At 33.5% G+C, this 23,693-nt stretch overlaps 3 protein-coding genes across 5 annotated transcripts; 1 reads left to right on the forward strand and 2 right to left on the reverse strand.

Moving 5' to 3' along the window:
• On the forward strand, positions 2,951-6,139 carry LOC109333516 (F-box protein At1g70590-like). Its single transcript, XM_019569039.1, has 5 exons — positions 2,951-3,570; positions 4,364-4,497; positions 4,694-4,876; positions 5,529-5,840; positions 5,872-6,139. The coding sequence occupies exons 1-4, from the start codon at positions 2,961-2,963 to the stop codon at positions 5,691-5,693; spliced, it is 1,092 nt and encodes a 363-aa protein (XP_019424584.1). The 5' UTR covers positions 2,951-2,960; the 3' UTR covers positions 5,694-5,840; positions 5,872-6,139.
• Positions 6,982-9,326, reverse strand: LOC109332276. The gene has a single exon (XM_019567206.1). The coding sequence runs from the start codon at positions 9,251-9,253 to the stop codon at positions 7,406-7,408; it is 1,848 nt and encodes a 615-aa protein (XP_019422751.1). The 5' UTR covers positions 9,254-9,326; the 3' UTR covers positions 6,982-7,405.
• Positions 16,388-23,515, reverse strand: LOC109333054 (copper methylamine oxidase-like). Of its 3 annotated transcripts, XM_019568296.1 has the most exons (13): positions 23,349-23,515; positions 23,076-23,317; positions 22,219-22,328; positions 21,763-22,068; positions 21,009-21,121; positions 20,587-20,917; positions 20,289-20,504; positions 19,953-20,189; positions 19,374-19,559; positions 18,732-18,872; positions 17,448-17,716; positions 17,127-17,208; positions 16,388-16,797 (listed from the first exon to the last, which is right to left on the reverse strand). In XM_019568296.1, exons 2-13 carry the CDS (start codon positions 23,245-23,247, stop codon positions 16,675-16,677), a joined length of 2,286 nt encoding a protein of 761 aa, XP_019423841.1. In that variant the 5' UTR covers positions 23,248-23,317; positions 23,349-23,515; the 3' UTR covers positions 16,388-16,674. The 3 variants fall into 3 exon arrangements, with proteins under 3 accessions (XP_019423841.1, XP_019423842.1, XP_019423840.1); XM_019568297.1 differs by having other exon boundaries at positions 22,219-22,330; positions 23,096-23,515; XM_019568295.1 differs by having other exon boundaries at positions 23,076-23,515.

Below are 23,693 nucleotides of genomic sequence, written 5' to 3' on the forward strand. Positions count from 1 at the left end.
GAAGGTATCTCCTTGTTGTTGGAACATATCTTAATAGATAAGGATCTAGTCATTATGATTTATATTGAGATTATCACATAAATTTATCCACTATATAAATGGAAATTATTTTGGATAATTATATTTTCAAAGTAAACATATTAAAAACTTTTCTATTTAAAACAATGAAAAGATAAATCTTACAATGCAAGATGGATGTCACCTTATCATCATCATGAATTTAAAATTTTATATGATATACATATTTTTTGTACTATCAAGATTCATCATTCTATGGATAAAAAACTAATCTTTTTTGGGACATAATTGTCTTTCCTAATAAATATCACTTTTAGGAAACTCTAACCTCATTTTCCAGTGTTCCCTCACCTTCAACGAGCTTGAGAGAAACCCTTACTTTGAAAATTAAATGTCTAACTGAACTAGCTACCTTCTTGTATGTATGTGTATCTATGTGCGTGTCAGTGAAAATCTAAGGTAAGCAGCTCCATGTGTTGTGTGGGTTTTCCAAATGCAAAGTAGGAGTAAAATCCTTTTCAAATGAGGTTGGCACATATGTTGTTGATGTTGATTGACCAAGACTAAAGCCCCCAACAACCACTTAGTCATGTAGCTATAGCCCCAGTTACCTTCATCCTCTCATGTCCATCTCCTCCTTTTGGAGTTGAAAAAAGAAAATGTATCCTCTCAGCGGGGTCCATTATCTGATGAAATGGTGATATATGGCATTCTAAAAATTTTAAGATTTCAACTTATTTTTAAATAAAAAATTATAAATCATCAAATCAACTTGTATTTTATATTCTGGTACTGGACAATTTAATTCAATACTGAAAATGATCACATCTTTAAAAAAAACTTTTATAGTACAACATTTGATATTCACTAGACATTTAATTTGTATTAGTAAAATTGAAAACTATTATATACAAAAATGTGTTATTTAAATAATGGGTTGGTTGAAATACAAATATGGGCCTTAATTTAGCGATATTATTTTAATAATATAAAAGAGGAAAACAAATATTGTATATACTATTTCATTTTTTCCTCATTCTATATCATATATATAAACATAAACGAATATAGATTAAAAAAATTATAAAGATGAAATAAGTATATCGTATATAAATAAATGTAAATGATATATAGTCCAAATGTTGAATCAGCAATCAGCAGTACCTATAAACAAGTTGTGTAGAGTTTAGGGTCTTTCACAGGACCCAATATCTGAATAGATAGATGAGCAAACATTCATTTAAGTCTTCAATGTTTTTATCATATTATAAGTTGGTTTTTTGAAAATTAAAAAACTTAAATTTATCCTAAAAAAAATTAAAAATGGATTAAGTAATTCATTTTAGTATGATTTATGACAATTAGTAGAGACTAATTTAATTTATATTTAAAAAATTTAAAACCATTTTAAGTTTTTAAAATTTTAAGGAATCAAACAAAGTCAAAAAAGAAGAATTGAAATGAACATTTATCTTTTCATGCATCAACACTTAGGGTACCAACAAACAAGTTTACAAAATTAGATTAAAATATACCTTTTTTGGTCAATGTAAACTTATTGAAATTGTTTATCACCGACAGTCTGTCTATAAAAATTACCCGATTTTCTTTTTTACTTAGTTGCAACGAATACAAAAATAGAGAAAGAAGTTATGATAATAACAAAATTAATTAAAAGGAAGTGAAATTAGTCTATTAAAAAATTATCATATAACTTTTTTTTAGAAGTGGCAAACATCAATATAGCATATGACCCCCAGGTTCCCTGTAAATTCATTTGTGACATTAGGTGGTGTCGGATAATATGGTAAAGCTACAAATCACGTGGAGCAAAAGATTAGAATCATGTGCTTGTTGAATAGAGAGATATATGTAAGAGTGTTTGTTCTATTCTATTTCTCATGTCATTTGTTAAAATCTGATTAGTTCATAATAATGAATAATTAGACATGATAGGAACAGCTGATCTATTTCTTGTTGAATGTCCCATATTTTTTGTACTTCTAAAGCTTAACTCTAAAGGCCAATTATTAATGACATAATAAAGAGCACCACTACTATACTAATTTAATGACGTGGTTATCTTATCTAGTTCTACTACTTATCAAATATGGAATGTTTATCAAAGACATTCCTAAACCTCAATAGTTTACTTAGAGAAGATTGTGCAAGAATAAACGAAGCAAAAGTGGTGAAGGTGGGTCACCTAGCAAAACCTCGGAGCTGTGACTGAGGGAATACTTTTCTATCCAGTCAAAAAGAAGCCTGCAAATTTGTACCTAAACAAGAGAAGATTGCATAATTTTATTGGATTCGTGACTTGTAATGGGTCAGATATATAGTGGATTAAATTACTTATGATGACCCTTAATTTTAGTTTAAATTATTAGAGACCACGTGGAGTATATATGGAATATCCAGATAAGCAAAGTTGTTTGGCATGTACAGATATACTTAAACATGTTCTGCATTAATATGGCTATACCTCACATTATATTTTTTCAAGAGAAAAAGTAAAAATATAAGTTTTTTTACTTGATATCATTCATTTAAATATAAGTATTACAAATTAGTGTTAGTGCATAAATATTATACTCATTTTATTTATTTATAATAAATATATTAATTAGGATGTAGGAGCAAAGGAAATATATTATTCTATATTTTATCTCATATACTATTCTACACTAATAAAGCATATTACAAATTTTAAACTTTTAGGACACCCTCTTCCTTCCTACTTGAATTAATAATGAGTAATAGTGAAATTCACACAGTGGCAGTAACATAAAAGCACAAGTATATCTTGTGACATGTCTCACAACAAAATCCGAAACTAATAATACTAAAATGAAAAGAGAAAAAGATGTATATACTAATAGTGTAAGAGTTGAAAAATTAATTATTATTTACTTTTGCAACAAATAAAAACTTAAAATTTAATGCCTCACCCAAACAAACCAAGTACCAACGTTGTTGAGTCTTCTCTCTCCCTCCCTCTCTCCGATTCTACTGTTACAGTAGCATCGCATGAGATGAAGCACGTGACATGGCCTCATAGATCCTATTCATCTCCCTTCTCCTCTCTTCCCTTCTCAAACGTAACCTATTCACAATTCTCTGCCGCCAAACACCCTCGCTCCTCCCTTTCTCTGCCCTCGATGCCGGCCTCCACCGCCGCCGATTTCTCTTCCCTCCCCTACGACGTCCTCATCAAGATCGCCGCCTCCTTCGACCACCCCAACCTCCTGTCGGCCTCCCTGGTGTGCTGGTCGTGGTGCGAGGCGCTTCAGCCGCTGAGGGAGGCGATGCTGCTGCTGCAGTGGGGGAAGCGGTTTAAGCATGGCCGTGGAGGGGTTCGGCAGAACGCTGAGAAAGCGCTCGAGTCGTTCTTGAAGGCGGCGGCGCGTGGCTCAGCACTCGCCATGGTGGACGCTGGACTCATGTATTGGGGGAAGGGGGAGAGAGATAAAGCGGTTGGTTTGTATATCAAGGCTGCGGAACTTGGGAATCATGCTGCACAGTGTAATTTAGCGCTTTCTTATTTGCAAGGTATTCATTCGATTTCAAGTTCCAATTTTGAAACCCTTTCTATTTGAAGTCTAGAAATTTCGAAGCTGGGTTTGTTGTTTCTGGTTTTAGATGTCAAAGCATGTTTTGTTTTAATTTTCAATTCCATTTAATTATCAGAGTGGAATCCTAATCACATGCACCTTTGGGTTCTGGGTGTGCTGCTTGATAGGAGCATAGTTAGGATTTACTAGGAACACAATATGTGTATGGGTACGAGAATGTTGTTTGTTTATTGGGTGTGTGGTTTGCCACTTTTTACATTATTATAACAAGACTTTTTCGAAGGTCACTTTGTTATCACCATGCTATGTTAATAAGCGAACCTAGTAACTATGGGTAGGAGTTAAGATGGAAAGGTGGGAACATGATGGTGACATGTGCCGCTTGTAAATCATTAATAATACTTGTCACCTTAGTCACCTTCATGTAGGTATAAAGGATTTGTGGGGTGAAATAGTAGGAGAATATAGCATTTCTCGAGTGAGAATGATGTGTTGTGATATTTGTGCTCTTGCTACGTAGTGCATGCTTCAACCCAGGATAAAAATCAAATTTTGGTGTGTAATATACTTGTGTTGTTCTAGATAGATTGTGGCTAAAAATGAATTCTGTAAATATCAATTTAAAAGATGGACTCTACGACAAGGTATTAGTTTTTTATCTACATGTGTGTTCCTTTATGATTTTTATTGAATAAATATCTTCATTCTTTAGATGGCAAAATCATTTTGATTGTAATTCATGCCTGAATAGGTATACCTTTGATCTGCAGCTAAACCTCCAAACACTGAGCAAGCTTTGAAATGGTTGTATAAAGCTTCTTTTGGTGGGAATGTTCGTTCTCAGTACCAGCTTGCACTTTGTCTGCATCGAAGTGTAGGAGTCAGAAGCAATATGAAAGAAGCAGTTGTTACTCTATCCTATTCACACGCTCTTAGTTTTATTTATGAATTATCTTATTCTTTTAGAGAACAGTTAGTTGTGGGAAATTTGCGTGGATCTTTGTTTAAGAGTTGGCTTATAATATTGGGTATTTTAGTCTCCTTTCTTAATCACAACATATATTCCGATTATTACGTTTAATAAGTTTTCCGTGGAACAGGCTAAATGGTATCTGAAAGCTGCAGAAGGTGGGTATGTACGTGCTATGTACAATATCTCTTTATGCTACTCCTTTGGGGAAGGTCTGGCACTTAGTCGTCAACAAGCAAGAAAATGGATGAAACGGGCTGCAGATCGTGGTCACAGGAAAGCTCAATTTGAGCATGGACTTGCTCTATTTTCTGTGAGTGTTTATGTATCCCTTTTTGCTACACCTTGGTAATTTCTACGTTGAATGTATACCAGAGAATAAATGAAGCTCACTAATGTTTAATGCCTGTCTATGTTTGCCTCACTTTACAAATCTGAAATCTTTCACACACTTATTTCTTTCTAATGCTTGTTGGTTAGAAACGGAGGTCATTTGCTGAACTTTTTTTTACATTCTCACTACATCTACTTTTTCCTACTCCACCTAATTGGTTACTTTGATATCTATGTTCCAGACTGAAGTTTAGCTAGTTTCAAAGTTTATTACCATAGAGATAGACATGCATGCTGTCTCACTCAAAATGTGATTGATTTTGCCCCAGAACTGCTTATTCTTTTCTGATTTGAGGTTCTATTTGAATGGGGCATTCTGATATCTGTTCTTTCAATGGCAGTTCAAATGTTTGTTTCCGGATAGTTGTCTCAATTTGTTGATTTCATTCGTATAACGAATTTATTTATACCGTTGGATTACAGCAATGACTAAAATATTCTTAGGCTTGTGGTAATGATGATTGACAACAAGAGGATTGATACTTTGATACACAGGACAATATTGGAGATTCTTCTTTTGCTTTTTATACTTGATTAGGATGGCTTTCTAATAGAGTTATATATATGTACAGGAAGGAGACATGATGAAAGCTGTGGTATACTTGGAACTTGCTACTCGTGCAGGTGAAACAGGTGCTGCTCATATCAAGAATTTAGTTCTTAATCGACTTTCAGCAGCTTCCCGCGATCATGCCATGTCTCTCGCTGACAGTTGGCGTCCTCTGCCATCAAGTTGACAACCTTACATGGTTTGTCAAGCAACAAGTTGCATTTTACCATCATCATTTGCATCTTCTTCAATGGTTGAAGTGTGGCTGAATTCAACAAAGATTGCCTAAAGCATACAAACCAGGAAATCAGGAGCTGATTGAGCAACCGCCTATCTCTTCTAATCCCGACCGCTGCGGTCTTCTCGGGTGTAATGACTAATTTCCTACTTGGTGCTCTGAAAAAATGTGGAAGCATACTGTATCTTTAGATATTGAAAATAAATTAAAACAAGTAACTAGATGAATCCTATGTACTGCCATGTTGACTAGTTAAAATTTCCTCTTTGATTTCCCTTTAGAACTTTTTAGTGTGAAGATAGAATGTGTTGAACATCCTGTCATGAACAGGCTGTGTGGGCGATTGCAATTTCATATTACCTTAAGTACAGTAAATCATTTAAGAATTGTCTGAATATGCAAATAGTATCAGAGGCTAATCATTTTATTATTTGAGTATTAATATTTTTATGTATAATTTGCTATAATATCTCACTATTAGCATTTTAGGCAGAGAGGATCCTTTTAATAACATAAATAGAAAATTGTTACAATATCGCAGGTTAAAAGCAACAAAAAGAAATCTCAAACGTAAGTAAATATATCTTAGTTGTTTACATATGTAATTAGAAACAATCCGTTTCGTGTAACTATACAAGAGGATCAATCTGCATGTAGCGCATGGTTCATAAATCATACTTCATATCTAGTCTGCAACTAACCACTCTATTTTTAATTATTATTATGACACATATCACATGAAATAAGAAGTCTAATCACAATGACAAACAATATTTTCATTTTTATTTGAGCTTCATACATTATTTTATAATTTATTATAACTTCTCTTGAAATAAGAATATTTTTTTTTCCACAATAATAAATATCATTATTGTTCTTATTTGAGTCTCATAATTTATCACATCCTTAACAAACATAATACAAATGTTTTTATTCAGTTAAGACTAACCTTTAAGAACACAATTGTGGTTGCTCTAAGTATTTGTTGCATCCACGAAAGTTCCATGTAGCTTGGTAAATGAATGGGGAAAATTTCAACGTTTAGGGGGTATGCTGTTTACTTATAAGTTTCATATAGGTAGGTGCATCAGGGGCCAGTGGTCCAACGATGTAAATGAAGAAAATTCTACTGCCATATTTGTCCTCTATATAGAGCCTTTGCATGTCCTAGTAGATGAGGAATATATAGATGTACCATAAACTTTAAATGGGGTGGTTTATCTTAAATGTAGTAGAAGTAGTAGTTTTCATTTTCTTGACTGAATCATGAAATCAAATAAGACAGATTGCAAGCATGGTGATAGCTTTGTCATTTAACAAGAACAGATTATGCAGATAGGATGGGCGCTCTTTTATGGAAAATCAACAGCACCTCATCGCTATAAAGAGAACAAATTCGATGGACAAAGTAGGTACACCACACAGCACACTAACAAGTTCAAACGACTAAGTTAATCATTCAATATAAACAAATCTCTGCGCAACCACCACACCATTAGCCAGTTTTATGAGGAGAAGAAAAAACAGTGTAAGTTGAAAAACTAGTATATTTTCATTAGTATGTTTTGTATCTATAAAAACCCCTTATATTACCTAGAGATGCAACTAACTCAATAATATATCAATAATCCCAGGGTCTATAAACTAGCTAAATTTTGTTTTCAAGGAAAATATGAAATCATCTGATAATTCTTTCCCGCATGATACAAATTGAGGTGGGCTATAGCCTCTGGCACCAATTCTCTTAACTCGGGGTGATGAGCAATAAGCGCTCTATCTGCACCCTCTAGAACCGTCAACACCCTCGCCTCTTCCAATGACTCACTGTTGCCAGCATGCAATGCAAGGTAGCAAAGGAGAACTAGCCCATGCAACTGTGTAACTTCATTAGCCCTTAGCAGTCTCATCAGTGCCCCAACTGCACTGAACTCAATTATTGCCTTAGAATGTTCCACAGACAGGAAATTATCTGGACAAGCAAACTTGGCAAGAGCAATGGCTGCTTCAGCTGCTACGTCTACGTTTCTGTTATTTAGTTGTGCTACGAGAGAAGCAGTTACTCGAGTCTCTCTAGCAGGAAAGGTTCTAGCCAATGAACCAATTGACCTTATAGCTGGAATTTGAAACATGGGACTATCCACCTCTTTAGTGATCCTCAAGAGCTGTTCCACCACAGCTTTAGCAGGAGGAGAGTTAGCCTTAAACGCCGCGCGACGAAAATCAGGATTAGATTCAGCTGCAGCCGTTATCTCCATTATCGTCATCAAACAATTGTACTGCAACTCTCCTTGTTCCTTCTCAACAAGCTTAGCCAAACAAAGCATCCCTTTGGTCTCAGTTATTTTCTTACTGTTCGACATGCTTCCTCTTGCAAGCATCCACAGAGCCTCGGCACAACTAATCTTCAGTTGAAGCTTCAGCACTGGATCCTCATTCTCCCTATCTTTCCTGTGGTTCCATCCCCTGCTACTTCCCTCCACACGGGAATATGAATTAGAGTAAGAATTCCCTAACCGCCGATTACTCAATCTACCACCCAATGACTTATTCTCCATTTCGTTATTAATCTGAACAAGGGAATGAATATTCTGCTTGTCCAATTTCTCCACCTGATCATCCACTAACATATCAAATGACAATAGCATTACAAGCGGCCTAACCGCATTCTCCCTCGCGAAAAACTTGTGAGCAACAGGATCATGCTCAGTCATCCTGGCTATCAAATTGGCAGCCTTTGTTTGAACCCTCATATGGGAATCACCTAACACTTGGACAATAATTGGCACTCCAAGCTCATTCACAATCACTCTAACTCTCTCGAAATCATTCGCCAGGTGGCACAGCGCAGTCGCGGCCGCAATCTGCGCTGCAGGTGAGGCCACTTCCTTTAAGAGCTTCAACAAAGGAGGAACACCACTTTCCTCAACTATCATCATTTTGTTCCTATCATTGTCCTTTGCTAATGAAGCAAGTTCAGTTGCAGCTTCTATTCTATCCTTCAATTGACCCATTTGAATTGTAGCAATGAAAGACCATACCCAAGAGAGAATGGGGTCGTTGCTAGCGATCGGAGGGAGAGAGAGGTCAATACCGCCACCACCATCGGTGTCCAGGATGCTAATCAGCCATTTCATGTCACTGGCGGAGGCGTCGAGGTGGCAGAGGAGCTTGCGGAAGTCCGCGGCGGTAACCATGTTGACGATGCGGCGGAAGATGCTGCGGCGGTTGCACTTTCGAACGAGGGCGTAGGCACGGTCGATATTCTTCGCGGTCTCCGCAGCGATGCGGCGTATGGGGCGCTCATAGAGAGGGGGAGCGGCGGCGGCGGTGGTGGCGATGGCGAAGCGGACGACGGTATGGAACATTAGGAGGAGTCTATCAACATGTTTCCAGACTTGAGAGCACTCGAGTTTGAATGAGTTAGCGGTTTGAACCGCTAAGCGGACTCGTTCCGCCACCATAATCGGATATGATAACTCGTCCTCGATTCGTTTCTCGTCTGTTGACATTTCCAACGCGCCGAGTCAGAGACCGAAAGGGAAGTGAAAAATCGAAGGTGGTTGGTGAAGTTGGAAGAAGGAATGTAGTTGTGTTTGTGGGGAGAAACTGGCTCATATAACATGTGTTATCAGTTCCTGTGAATGTTACAGAATAAAATTAATGTTGTTTTTTGTTGTTGATCTTCTCTTGTTAGAACTTACCTACTTTCCTATAAAAGTGTGCTATTATGAGTCGCTTCATAGTATGGATAAAATGATTAAGCTCACTGCATTCACAGATAAAATGTTAGTTGGATTATTACTCAGAGTTGTCATGCATTCTGAAAGAGGATATCTTACTTAGTATACCATAAAATACTATGTTAAGTGAAATGTCTATGTATATATTATATACACCAAATATAATATCCATCATTTATCCTATTAATTTATTAAAAGTCAATGATGATTAAAAAATGAATGATATATAATAAATTGATATTATATAAAACTTTTATATTATTAATGAATATATATTTTCTTTTTTGAAGTTAAATTGAAATATTTATATATTGTTAGTCTAGAATTTTATACACGATCGATATATTATTAACTACTTATATTTAAAAATCAATAATAATAAAAAGAGTGTAAAATGCATAAAGATTTATACATATGTACTTTATCATTCACCGTTCATTTTGATTACTTTTTCTGAAAAGTCAACAATAATAAAAAATCAATAATAATGATACAATGACAGTGTATAAAACTTATACATTGTCAGTGCATACATCTTTTTTCTCTAATAAAAATAGGTTAGAGTGGAGTTCTCTTAACTTAACTTGTGTTGTTTTGTGTGAGTTTTACATTCCTCTAATCAACTTTTATATTAAAATTTTATCAATATTATTATCTATGAGCAATCTTCTCCTTTTACAATGAAGCACTTAGATCTAGATTTGACATTTTTAATTCATTTTAAATATTTGACTAATTGAATAATCAATATTAGATTATAACTAATAATAATAGCTGTGATTAATTTTTTCTTACCTATATGTGAGGAGTTGCCTACATTAACACTATCATATTACTTAAAAAACAAACAAGGTGTAGGTTTAGTAGAGTAAGACATTATTAAAGTTTCAGGATGATTAAAATGGTAAGGGTTTGATTCCAATGAGACACTTATTAGAATGAACATTCACACATCTTAAAAGGAATTAGTTTTTTCCTCAAAAAAGGTAAGAAATATCTTTAGTAATACAAAAAATATTACTTAAAAACCTAGATAGATTAATTTGATTGATGAGTATAATTATATGAACAATGAATATATAATTGATTTAAAACATTATTTAATCTAATAAGTAATTTAATTACTCATAAGTGAAAAGTCAAATTTTAAAAATATTAAAACTCATTGATTAATACCAATTAAATTTGCATTTTCAAATATTATTCCAATTATTTAATACTTATAAGTTCAATTATAAATGAATTAGCATTTCCATGATGGGGTAGACAACTTAAGCGTATGCCTATCTACATTTTCTTTTATGAATTTATACTTCCGTAAATAAAAATTATATAGGACAAATTAAAAAAATCTATTATCAGAGAACATGTTAGTTGAAGTTATAAATTATTAAAAACATAATATTTTATGAGATATATTCAAAAGAGATATATAAATATAAGAGATAATAATGATAAAATTATAAATTTTGAAGATTACTCTACAGTTATTCTTTGTCAATTTAGATATTTATTCCTAAGATAGAGACAATTAAATGTCAAATCATCAGCCTAATTTTTTTCCTTCTATATTGTTATGAGGTGGCGACTAACTTGCAAACTGTAAGTTAGTTTGTTTCTAAGTGAACAGTTTCTTTAGTTGTTGGATTGAATAATCTATAATATCATCTCTCAAAATTGTGATCAACTGTCGCTGTTGTTTAGAAGTCATGATACTAAAGTATGAATTTAGTGAGGCCTTTGATTATAATTTAAACGTCGTGATAACAAATTACGATTTATGTGAGGCATAGTTCAAAAGCCGTGATATGAGGTACGACTTCTCTGGGAAGTCAGGTTGGCATAGAATGACTTTTATACTAACCAAAAAATGCCTTCCAAAAGTTGTGATATATTATCATAACTTCTATATTGATCAGAAGTTGTATTACAATATCACGACTTCAATTCAGAAGTCATTATGTGTCATCACGACTTCTATGCTAACTAGAAGTTGTATGACATTATCACGCCTTCTATATTAAAGTCATAATATTATCACAACTTCTAAAAGATGCACAAATCGGTAACTAGTAATCAAAATTTTCCATCTAACGACTATAAGTTTAGTTTTTTAATTAAATATTTTATATATAACACACATTTTTTTATTTTATAATTTTAATAACTATTTATTATTATATTATAATAAACTTTAGTAATTGAAATATAATGATAAATTTAATATGCACATAAAATTTTTATTCATATAATATTTATTATATATATTAATTATTAAATATATATATATAATTAAATGTAAAAATGGGTACCTACGAAATATATGTTACCCGTGTGGGTACTCGCAAATTGTGCGGATATGGGATGGAAAAACACTACTTGTGCACGTTCCAACCTGATTGTCATCCATATGTGTGAGTGTCATTCCCAACAAGTGTCGCTCATAAAAATTGAACATATGACATTTTAGTCATCCTATAGGGTATAGCAAGACCTTACACCATTAAACTAAGATACTGTATTTAATTTGATTTCACGCCAACTAATACTTTCACCATTTGATTGTCATTCAACATTCATAAATAAATTTTACCAACTTAACATTTGGAGCATGTGCAAGTTACCAGCTTACATTTAAAAAAATGTATTTTATCACCTAAAGTTTTTGAAATGTAGAATAACCATCTCTCCTTTAAATTTCTTCCAAAAATGTTTTCATTATCTTTTCTCTAATAGTAGAAAACCCATTAAAACTCAATGACCCTATTTAAAAAGGTGGATTTAATATTGTTTTGCATTTAAAATGGTCGTAAATGAAATATTTCGAACAAGAACGATGTATCTAAGTTAAAGAAAATCAAAACATTCAAAATTTATAAGAAAAAGATCTTCCTACAAAATATATTGTACATTTTTTTGCATTGCCTGCCAGAAAATGACTTTTAATTTGAGTGAATTCACTATAATTAGGAAATCGATTTTGAAATAATATTATTTGCACAAGCGATAAAAGTTTTTTTTGGAAGAAATTTATAACAATATTTGTATAAGGGGTACTTTTCATGCTTTAAATAACATCGGACACATTATTTATTCTTGGGGTGAAAATGAAAGTATTTTATAAACCAAATATCTAAAAGTATATTGTAAGCCAAATATTACATTTTTTTATCATTCAAAACTACTTAATGATTCAAATAGTAAATAAAAATTGTTGATCTAAATCTAGTTTTGGAGACTCAATCTAATCCTTTTGTAAAAAAAAAGTCTTGATAGAAGAGATTAGGTCTCTAAACTATACTATTGATTAACATAGTAAGCTTAGTCTCATTTAGGATGACTTATTCATTTTTAAGTTTTTAAAAATAAAAACTAAAATTTAGTTTTGTATTTTGTCTTTATATGCTTTTCTTATATTATTATTGTTATTTCAAACAACATCCTCTCAACACTTACCTTTTTCTTTGATCTTATCACATGACATCCTCTCAACATTTATCTTTTTCTTTGATCTACATCCTCCACCCTTAAGATGGCAAAAAATCTTGACTTGGGGTACTTATAAAAATACCTACAATAAGTATCATAATAATAATTTATGAGTAAGAACGAGTTTTATGATATTCATCATGTATCACATATTTATAATTTTATTTTTTAATTAAATATTATATATATATATATATATATTATTTTTTATTATTTTAAGATAATATATTATTTATTTATTATTATTTCATAACTAATTTTAGTAATTTGACTATAATCTTAAATTTTAATATATATATCTTATTAGTCATGTAATAATTATTTTTATTTATTAATTATTATAAACTATATAAATATAAAAATAAAATTGAAAACTCATTGGGTCCACCCGTTATCTACACATGTACTCGTGAAATCCTACTATCCAATAGGTAACCTCAAATATTCACTTCTTACACGCGTATTTACATCGTATTATTGGTAGAATAAGCACTACCATATGTGCTCATCCCTGTACACTCTCGTTACCATCACGTGACACATCCATTATTATTGTATGACATCCTCTCCTAACGGCAAATTCACCCATATGGTGCACCTTGACCGAAAAATTATGGTTTTGGTGCACCTTTTAGGAAAATTACAAAACTAGTGTAACTTTATTGAAATCGGCAATGAAATGCCGATTTCAGTTCTTTTTTTCTCTGACTCCCCCCAAAATCGGCAATAGGGGGAGTTTTATTTAAATCAAATTTATTTTGCCTTTCTCCCCCCTAAATCGTGGAGGAGATTTATGTATTAAATTTTTTTTATTTCTCCTCCCCCTAAATCGGCAATGGGAGAGAACTAGAGAAGTTTTTTTTTTTTTGTTCTCTCTTCCCTCTAAATTGGCAATGGAGGAGTTATATTATTAGTTTTGGGGTTTAGTTTTTCAAGCACTAACCCTAACAACACACAACATGATAATTTTTGTCAACCCTAACAACAGAACACAATGAAATATTTTTTGCAACACTAATACTATACAAAAAAACAAAATTTGACACTATTAAAATTTTAATTGTTTAAATCCCAATGTCATTCCAGAAAATTAAAATTTTAATTGTTTAAATCCCAAAATCTGACAAAAATTATCATGTTGTGTGTTGTTATGGTTAGTGCTTGAAAAACTAAACCCAAAACTAATAATATATACTCCCTCATTGCCAATTTAGAGGGAGAGAACAAAAAACAAAAACTCCTCCCTCATTACCGATTTAGAGGGAGGAGGAATAAAAAAAATTAATACATAAATCTCCCCTTATTGACGATTTAGGGGGAGATAGGCAAACAAAATTTAATTTAAATAAAACTCTCCGTATTGCCGATTTTGGGGGGAGTCAAAGAAAAAAAGAACTGAAATCAGCAATTCCATTGCCGATTTCAATAAAGTTACACTAGTTTTGTAATTTTCATAAAAGGTACATCAAGACCGTAATTTTTCGACCAATGTGTGAATTTGCCCTCTCCTAACACCATCATCTCATGTTATTTTGATGGCATTGGTCATGGTTAGAGTGGTGTTGGCTTTAATAGAGTGGTAATTGTGGTGATTGAGATGATAGTGGGTGAGGTGGTCTTGGTTATTGGAGAAGTGGTAATAATGGAGTAGTATATTTTTTAAACAAAAACTAAAATCATAAAACTTTTTTTCTATTGAGGTGAAATCATTATGAAAAAAGGGTAAAAGAAAACATTTTGATAATGGGATAGCTTAAGCTGCAAATTATTTACCATAAATTACATACACTTCCTAAAATAACCTCTAGCAAAATTACAAAAGTGTATAATCCGGTAACAATTAGAGGTACATAGAATCAGCAAATCTTTGTTTTGTGCTAAAAATACAAAAGAAACATCATGGCAGTGGTCCACAAATTGAGAGAAAGGTTATGCAGCAAAATGGAGAAGAATATTAAAGCCACAAACGCAGCAGATGAACCATCTCTCTCTTACTCTCTAAAAGCTCCTACATAAGCCAGTCTGCCATTGGAAATAACGACAAGCCTAATCTACAAGTGGCCCCTTTTCACTGGCTTTTGTTGAACTAGGTCTTATTTTAACTTACGTGTGTATTTAAATCATTCCGAATCTATTACCTATATAGTACTGTAAGGTTCCTGAAAACAAAAATGTCAAATTGTTTTGATTTTTATGTGCTACACCTTGAAAGAGACCGTCATTCATACTAAAAAAAATTAGTTTATTAATCATAGGTTAAAGGTATTCTTCATAATACCAAAAAAATTATTTATTTATAATTTTGAACACACTATTTTAGTCTAGGAACACATATTTAGTTCCACAAAATGTATCACTCTACATGATATTATTAAAAAATTATTTAAATTAAATATTTAATTATCAAATATATCTCCTACCGATCATAATTCATAACTGAGTGCCATTCTTTCTGAATATTATGTGTATAAATCTGAGCAGCTGTTTTGTTTTCTGGCACCATTTGTCTAGCCATCTTTCTTTAATATGATAAATCCTTATTACTAAAATGGATGAGGTTAAGTCATTTCAAATTTCGGAAATATACATGCCATAATCTTTTTCCTGGCTGAGTTCTTTAAAAATTTAGAAAATTATATAACAATTTGACATATTTCATGTATTATGAGTATTAGGCAATTAGTTCATACTTAATATTAAACTATCATCTTTGACACTTAATGCTTAAAGTAAAATTGATGGTAGTTTTAATAGTTGGAAATTCATCACTGTCACAAGTTCTACACGATATTATTACATATATTTTGAACACATTTCACAAACTAAAGAACAAATGTTTGACTAGATGATCACACAGTTGGAAAAAAATATTGCTAGATAAAAATGAATGTTCTGAAAATTATTTTAAAGTACATATGTAAATTGCATATGCTCATATAATATTTTTTATGACTAATTTTTCGAACATCATTCATATTTGAGGACACGTAGCTTTAAGGAAGGGTAGGTATTCACTCTAGAAATAAAGAAGCTCCAGAGTTCATCAAATCAAAATATTTGCTATATTAATAGTTTGCTACTGCCTTAAATTCCACATCTATTTCCCTAATTCGATGATCCTTAAGCCATCATAATCAACCCAACTCAGGATGACTAACAAGGTGTTGATCTAATAGTTAAGATCCCACTAGATTCCTAAAAGGTCAAAAATTCAATTCCAGTAAACGATAGTTGTTGGAAGGGACAACCATAAATCCCAAAAGAAAATAGTTTCTTACTAAAAAAGATATGAGAAATATCCTTGGTATTACCTAAACAAAACAACTCATGATGGGTAGGAATCTTGCAGGTTTTTAGATAATGGACGGTCATTGATATCATTCAAATGGGTATAAGAAACTGTAAGAATTTGAATTCTATAAAATGCAAATTTATAATAATCCAAGCCTCAAAATATGATTTCCCACTTTCAAACGATAGTAACATCAAATCCCACATTTAGAGAAACCCACAAAGCATTGCTATCACTATCCAATTACATCAGATGCATCACCTGAATAGCATTCTTAAAAATATCCATGTGGACCACAAAAAACTTGAGTTTGGATTGATTTATTTAACAAGCAGTAATATTTAATTAAACTGATGCACTCACTAAATGATTTGATAAACATAGCCAAATGTCTCTGTTTTTGGTACTTTCAGAGCTTAGCAATGAGCCCATTCTGAACAGGCTTTGTGGGAGTTCCATTCTCCTTATCATCCAAATCACTTGCACTTGGGGGAACATCTACAGCAGGGGAGCAATTGAAAAATCCATGTGGCTGCATCATGAAATAGCAAGATAAATACACTATGTACAAAAATTAAGTAGCAGCCCAATTTCCAAGATAACAAATTAGTTTATTCTATATTGAATACTCCTTACAAAGACCATTATTAGACTAGAGTCTAATGCCTAAGTTTCTTTCCATCTTTTATTTTATTTATGGAAAGTGCTTAACTTTCTAGCATAGCATGATTTTCTTCAATTTTAAATGTTGAATGAGCATGCGATCTAGGATATTATGAGTGCAAAGGGTTACAATATGAATCATATTTGAAATCTGCATAGAAGGAATGCCAGGAAATAAGCTAATGTTCAGTAGAGTACCATGAGCATAAAACCAAGGTGTTCCACTGGCATAACAGGCCAATCTTCCAATCGAGGAATGTGCGTCATACCAAATACGTACCTGGAACATTTCACTAAATCAGATAACATGTAGAAAGAATAAATAATCACAACAAAAGGCCGAACATCAATGCTACTTACGATAAGTTCCACAGCATATTGAAGTGTGAAATGGAAAAGTGTACTGGATGTGGGGCATGATTAAAGCAAGCTTATATACTTAAGAACATGTGCAAAGCATATATATCATTATCATTGATATCATCTCTCACAGAAATAGAATAAAGTAAACTAACTAACCAAAGAACTATATCAGCTTCCTCCAATGATCTATTTTGCTTAACCCATGTAGCCAAACCTTCTCCAACACGAGGATTTTGATTAGGGAACTCTCCTCCAGGATGCATTTCATTGCGATTGTAAGGAGTGACCCAAAGGTTGTGCTTCAAAAAAGCTGCCCTTCTCAGGAATTTGGCCTCTGAACCAGCTAACGGTAAACAATTTGAACCAGGTACTAGCTTGTAACCTGTTAGCTGCCCAGTGCGGTTTACCGTCCTTGTGTTCCTAACCTAAAAGAGAAAAGACATTTCAGAAACTCTAGGTGCAAGCCATTATTAAAAGAGCATTTTCAAACAAGTAAACAATCTCAAACTTCAAAATATAATCATAGAAGAATCAGTGTAAAAAGTTTGAAGTTACAACAACTTAAATTTTGACATCTGTGCCTTTGTTTTAATAATAGAGGATAGAAAAACTAATAATAAATGCTGATTCGTCAAAATAACATTGGTACTAGTGTTAAACTCATTTACACTGATAGTGCATGTTAATCAAACTCATCATAGAAACAGAGAATATGCCCAGCAGATTTTTTTTTTTAAAACTGAGAAGGTAGAAGGGATGATGAACAAGCTAATGTAAACACATTCCAATGTCAATGACTTTTTTATTTAAGAATCCAAATATTAAGGTTACTGGAGCAAGAACAAGAAGAAATGATATAAACCTACCAGGAAAACTGGACCTAATTAATTGCTAATATCTGACAACAAATAGTATAGGCCTCAAAGGGAATTCTGGTGCAACAGTTTGAGTTGTTGTCGTGCGACTTCAAGTACGGGTTCAAATTATGGAATCACTTTCTTACAATTGCAAGGTAAGACTTCCTACTATAGACCCGGATAAAAGGTTCAATCTTTCCCTACATACAGCACATAGCAGGAGCTTAACAGCATCAAGCTGCCCTTTAATATGGTATGGACTATGGAGCACATGTACTGGAACCTAAATCTAAAATATTGATATCAGAGTGAAAACTGAAAAACATTCATCTTAAATTATGTCGATTTAGGAAAATAAATTTAACACATATATGTAATTATGTGAGACGCACTTTACACAACATCATTCATAATTTACAGAAAGGAAGAAGCATAAAAACAGCCAAATTTGAAATTTTCATTGATTGCCCCAGCAAACCCAATAACTAAAGTGGACAATAACTCGTCAGAGATATTCACTAAGACAAATTTAACTTTTGTTTCTTTCATTTTGTATTTTTTTTGTAAAGTGATAAGAACTTACAATCCAATGCCGAGCAGATGAAGGATTACAATCACGCATTGCTTCCAATTCTGATTTAAGCAGTTTTTCCTCAGCATAAAATGCATTGTTATGAACATTATTCTTTCCTGGCTCTTCAACTTTGACATCCACCTCAACAACCTGAGCCGGGAAAATGAGGACTCTGTTACTACTTTGCCATATTATTGATGAACACATAATAGCAATTAATTTTGTAGCTTAGTGATGGAGGAAGACTTCATTCCCCAAAAATGAATCATAGAGAGAACTACTAAGTTATAAAACCAGAAGAAGTTCAACATGGCAAATGAATAAGGTAATGTGAAAAAGAAAAGAAACTTCATACATGCATGGTTGGCAATGGCAAAGATGATGCTAGATATTTGGTTAATATGACAGTATGACACTACCAAAAGAGATAGCATACCACTATGTATATTTGTATTAAAAAATGCCATGCTTTTCTTTCTGGTACAGAATGTAAACCACCTAATTGTTGATTTTCATGCAATTAATTTTCTACAAAACAGGTTTTTTGGATGGTGGGGACATCACACTCTCAGAATATCAATGAAATTGTCATCTCAATATTCTTTCAGCACTGAAGACCTTGAGGACAGAAAATTGTAATTGAACATTGACCTGATTAAATGCTTCACCAGGCTTGCAATCAACTGCCATATCCATACGAGCAATGAAAAAGTGTTGGTGGACGGGCGCATATAATCCAGGTGCAATAGTTGTGCCATACTTCCGAGTTTCACCGGGTTGCAATGCTCCTAAGCTGAGAATTCCTGTGAGCTTGACCTCAGCTTCTATTTTCCCATCCTATAAGAGCAAACACAGTTTTAGAGGGATAACTAGCACGATTAAGTTTGAACAATGAAATCCACCAAAAATCCATATTAATGCCCAAAGATAGACTAAAAACAATTCGGAATATCAGATGACTTGAGCCAGCACAATATAGCAATGAAAAAAGAACAAACATACTTAATGAAAAAGAATCGATTTCATAACCATGCAGTTAAAATGAAATAGTCGAAATAGAATATATGTCGGCTGTATAATATGATGATGATGCAAGTATACTAGCGATATTCCTTTGTTTCTGATTTAACTGCCAGGACACTCCCTTCAAATCCAACCCATTAAGCCTCAAACATTGATCTACCAAACTTAGAAAGACAAATAGTTAAATGAATCCAGACATTAACTTGCCTGATAAAAGTGCCAGAAAAATCCATACTCATAGTTAGCCACAGTGCATATAAAAGATACTGTCAGTCTTCTAGACCGTCGAACTTCAGCCAAACCGGTTCTCCAATCTTGATGTTTCCACAAAATACCATGATCCTCTTCATGCAAGCAGACACAGTTCTCTATTGTTTCAACACCTCCAGTAAAGTTTGTGAAATGTGCATCAAAATACTTGATATAGCCTAAGCAATCACAACCCTACAATAATGACACCATGCAACAACTTCAATTTCATCTATATTGAGAAAGGAGAAAATTTAAGGAAATAAAGATTGGATTAAAAGCAGTTGCCTCCACCTTCTTGAGAGAATGGGCATTTTTACCCAGGCCATCTTCTCCAGCATCAAAAGCATTCTTCCTATAGTGAGGTTCATTCGGATCTCCGTAAGGAACCACCATCTCAACAAAACTCAACCTGTGTGCCAGCTGCCTACGCCCATGACTTCCATCAATATAAGCCACTGAATAAATAACCAAACCTTCCCTAGGAGTGAAACCAATACGGAAGTTCCACTGCATATATGCAATTACTTTTATAAGTTTCCAATGTGGCTCATATGAACGTTTTAGAAAAAGTAGAAATACAAACAATCACCTTCTGCCATTGAATGAAGTGCCCATTGACACGAAAACTCGGGCCTTCAGGCTGAATAATCTGTAAGGGTTTCACATCACTTCTATCAACTCCTCCCCGGGTTTCACCAGAAGTATAATTTCTTAGTGGATCAGTAGGTGGAAGGGGGACTAGTTTACGGTCTTCAAACTCAAGAACAACCATATTTTGCATATCAACAAGTACATGGATTCCTTCAACTGGGCGAGCATAGCCATTTTCCATAGGGCAGTCACTCTCAGTTCTACAAAAGATTAGTGGTTTAGCAAGTCTGCGGCTAGGAGCATCAGCTTCACTGTGATATCCAGTACACCTGTAAGTTCAGCACCTCACATATAAGAAAGAATAAGACAGATGACATAAATTCTCAGTGTTACTCAAATCGTTGAGAAGGGGTAACTAACCAGGCATCCACCATCACAAGGTCCATGTCTTCGATCCCTCTTCTCTTCATTGCTTCTCGAAATTGAGGAAACTCCTTCACAACAGCTTCACATTCAGCATACTCCACAGCATCCTGTATGTGTAGAGTGAATAACAAAAAAGTATGTTGATTTCAAACTAATGGAGATAAGGACTAACAGGTCAAGCCGATAATAAAAAGGACTAACAGGTCACTGTGGTAGTTGTGGTAATTATCACAATTGAGTATAGCTCTCAATACATTTATATAGTTGACTGCAAGTGTACAAGAAACACTTTTCGATAGGAGATGCAGAATAATGACAAATTATGAATTTAGTTACAATATTCATAAATAAAAGAATGTGTCAATGACTTCTTAATATTAATAAAGAATAACCAGTGTTGGCATTGATTCCAACTCTCCAAGTTCTCCATGCAAGTATTACCAAAGCCATTTAAATTCTGAAAGTTGAACAAACTCACCACAAAGCAATGTAAAACTAAAATACATGGTGACATAAACATTGGCTTCTAAAGATCAATAGAGAATTATTACTTTTTATTATAAAAGCTTTTCATGCCTGCTTTAGCAAAGCCATTTAAATTCAGAAAGAAAAAAGTTACAAAATGTCTCATAAAAATTTTGCTAAGAAAAAAGGTTTTAACTATCAATAAGCACAAGGATGCTGAAAACTAAATCCTAACAAGCAGCACAACTTTAAGAAAGTATAAAATCAAGTAGTATATACTTACCATTGGTGGCTGAACATCTGGAACAACTTCCGAAGATATTACTTTGCCCCTGTGGTGGCCACCTCGAGTTGCTGCATGAACTTCTCTAAGTTCAACAATCCATATGCTTGTCTCATTCGACCTTTTGTTGTAAACAACTAGTCTTGCTTTCCTCGTGGGAAGTTTAGTTGGAATCACAGGTCCACCTTTAGTCCTGGGGAGCAATGAAGGCTGGAAAGGAGGAAAGAAATATGCATCTGCTAATGCAACAACTTGCTTATCTGGTTCTACCAAGACTACTTCAACAAAGCGCATGCTATCCCTCACCTAACAACATAATCAAAGAACTTCGTCAACATGCAAACAAAAGGGTTTAGAGAGGTCACAGACTTAACACGCAATATCTAACATAGTGTAACCATTACTTAGTAATAAAGCAAGTTTACTCTATAAACCGAAAATGACAATCGACTCTACCTCAGGGGTGGCCCCAGCTGCCCGAACAGTTGCCACAGCTACTGATATTTCAGCAGCGGTTAATGGATCCAAAGGGTGGCAGGTTTGAGCTCTCATCATGACTGGAATACCTATGCCAGCAAGAAAGCAAACAAGTTATATATATAATGGAAGAAGTAATTTCATTAATGAGAAAGGACTAAATACAAAAAATGCATGGAAAAACAAAAGGGGCCTAGTGCATGAGACTCTCACTTAGTGGGGTCTGGGGAGTAAAATGTACACAGCCTTACGATTTGAACTTGTGACCTCGTGGTCACTAAGCAACAACCTTACGCTTTCAAGAGGCAGAGAAAAACAAAGGAAAAACAAAAATATGTTCTGTTTGAGATATAAAACCAGTCTTGTTTCTTCACCCAACGGCAAGATTGGTTTCATATCTCTATTACGAAGCAAGGCTTCCGAATCTCTCTGCAAATCCAAGTTAGCAACGTGACATAAGCAGAATACCTCAGAAACCAAAAAATCTCTATCACGGATCAAAATTTTGGACAAAATAAAAAACATAGGAATGTTCATCTCCACAGTCAATTATATGGAGAAGTTAAACACAAGAAAAAGCCACAAAATGCATACACACACAAGATTAAAACTCACTATATATTCTAAGTTGCGGAGACTACTAAAACCATAATATCACATATGATTGCTAGAAACCGCGGTTATGGACCACAATTTAAAACCTCGAATTGAAGCGATGATAAGTGAACATGTAATTGCAGTGTTCATTTTATAAAAGCATTTGATCTAAAAATGACATATAATGAATTACTACAATGCTAGTCGCAGTACAAGAAGTAAATAAAAATAAGTAAAACCTTTGGTAGTAGCAGTAGTTTTGGAAGGAGGAGGATCAGGGAAGGAATCAACGGCGGAGATCAAAGTGGTGGAGATAGAAGATCTGTTTGGAATCGAAGTAGTAGAATTGGAATTGGAGTCATTGTTATTAATAAGATTATTAGGCGTCGTTTTTTCCTGAGTTGAGGCCATTGTGAAGGATTAGCAAGTTCACCGTAGAAAGTTCGACCTAATTCCACTGACATACAGCAAAAACTCTCTGTCTCTGGCGTTGTTGCTTCTGCTTCCAATAAATGATAATGATCGATCGTTTTTCTTTCAGTTTTAGGTTCAAAGAAAAATGAATGGTTGAAGACTTGAAGTTGAATACTATATAGATTGATAGATAGAGAGAGATCTCTTTTTTCTTTTCAACGCACTGAGTAGAGCTCACAGTCACAACTCAAGTACCAAGGTGCGTTTATTATTGCTTTTCCGTGAACGACTGAAACGTCCTTCAAAAAGTGAGGGAAGGTGGGCTCCATATTATTTTACTCATATTTTAATATTCGTTCATCATTGTTAAACTTAAATAAATACACATAAATTTTAAATGATAAAATTACTTTACCAGGTACGTATTAAATAAAAAAACAATC

The sequence above is a fragment of the Lupinus angustifolius genome, chromosome LG18, assembly GCF_001865875.1.
Source record: "Lupinus angustifolius cultivar Tanjil chromosome LG18, LupAngTanjil_v1.0, whole genome shotgun sequence".
NCBI classification, from domain to species: domain Eukaryota; kingdom Viridiplantae; phylum Streptophyta; class Magnoliopsida; order Fabales; family Fabaceae; genus Lupinus; species Lupinus angustifolius.

Excerpts from the sequence above, each read along its gene's own strand:
- LOC109333516 (XM_019569039.1), top strand. The coding sequence starts at position 2,961 with ATGCCTCACCCAAACAAACCAAGTACCAACGTTGTTGAGTCTTCTCTC. Across the intron at positions 3,571-4,363 it reads AGCGCTTTCTTATTTGCAAG|CTAAACCTCCAAACACTGAG; the intron begins GTATTCATTCGA and ends TTTGATCTGCAG. Across the intron at positions 4,498-4,693 it reads GAAGCAATATGAAAGAAGCA|GCTAAATGGTATCTGAAAGC; the intron begins GTTGTTACTCTA and ends TCCGTGGAACAG.
- LOC109332276 (XM_019567206.1), bottom strand. The coding sequence starts at position 9,253 with ATGTCAACAGACGAGAAACGAATCGAGGACGAGTTATCATATCCGATT.
- LOC109333054 (XM_019568296.1), bottom strand. The coding sequence starts at position 23,247 with ATGGCCTCAACTCAGGAAAAAACGACGCCTAATAATCTTATTAATAAC. Across the intron at positions 20,505-20,586 it reads ACTTCATTCAATGGCAGAAG|TGGAACTTCCGTATTGGTTT; the intron begins GTGATTGTTTGT and ends GCATATATGCAG. Across the intron at positions 20,190-20,288 it reads ATGCCCATTCTCTCAAGAAG|GGTTGTGATTGCTTAGGCTA; the intron begins GTGGAGGCAACT and ends TCATTATTGTAG.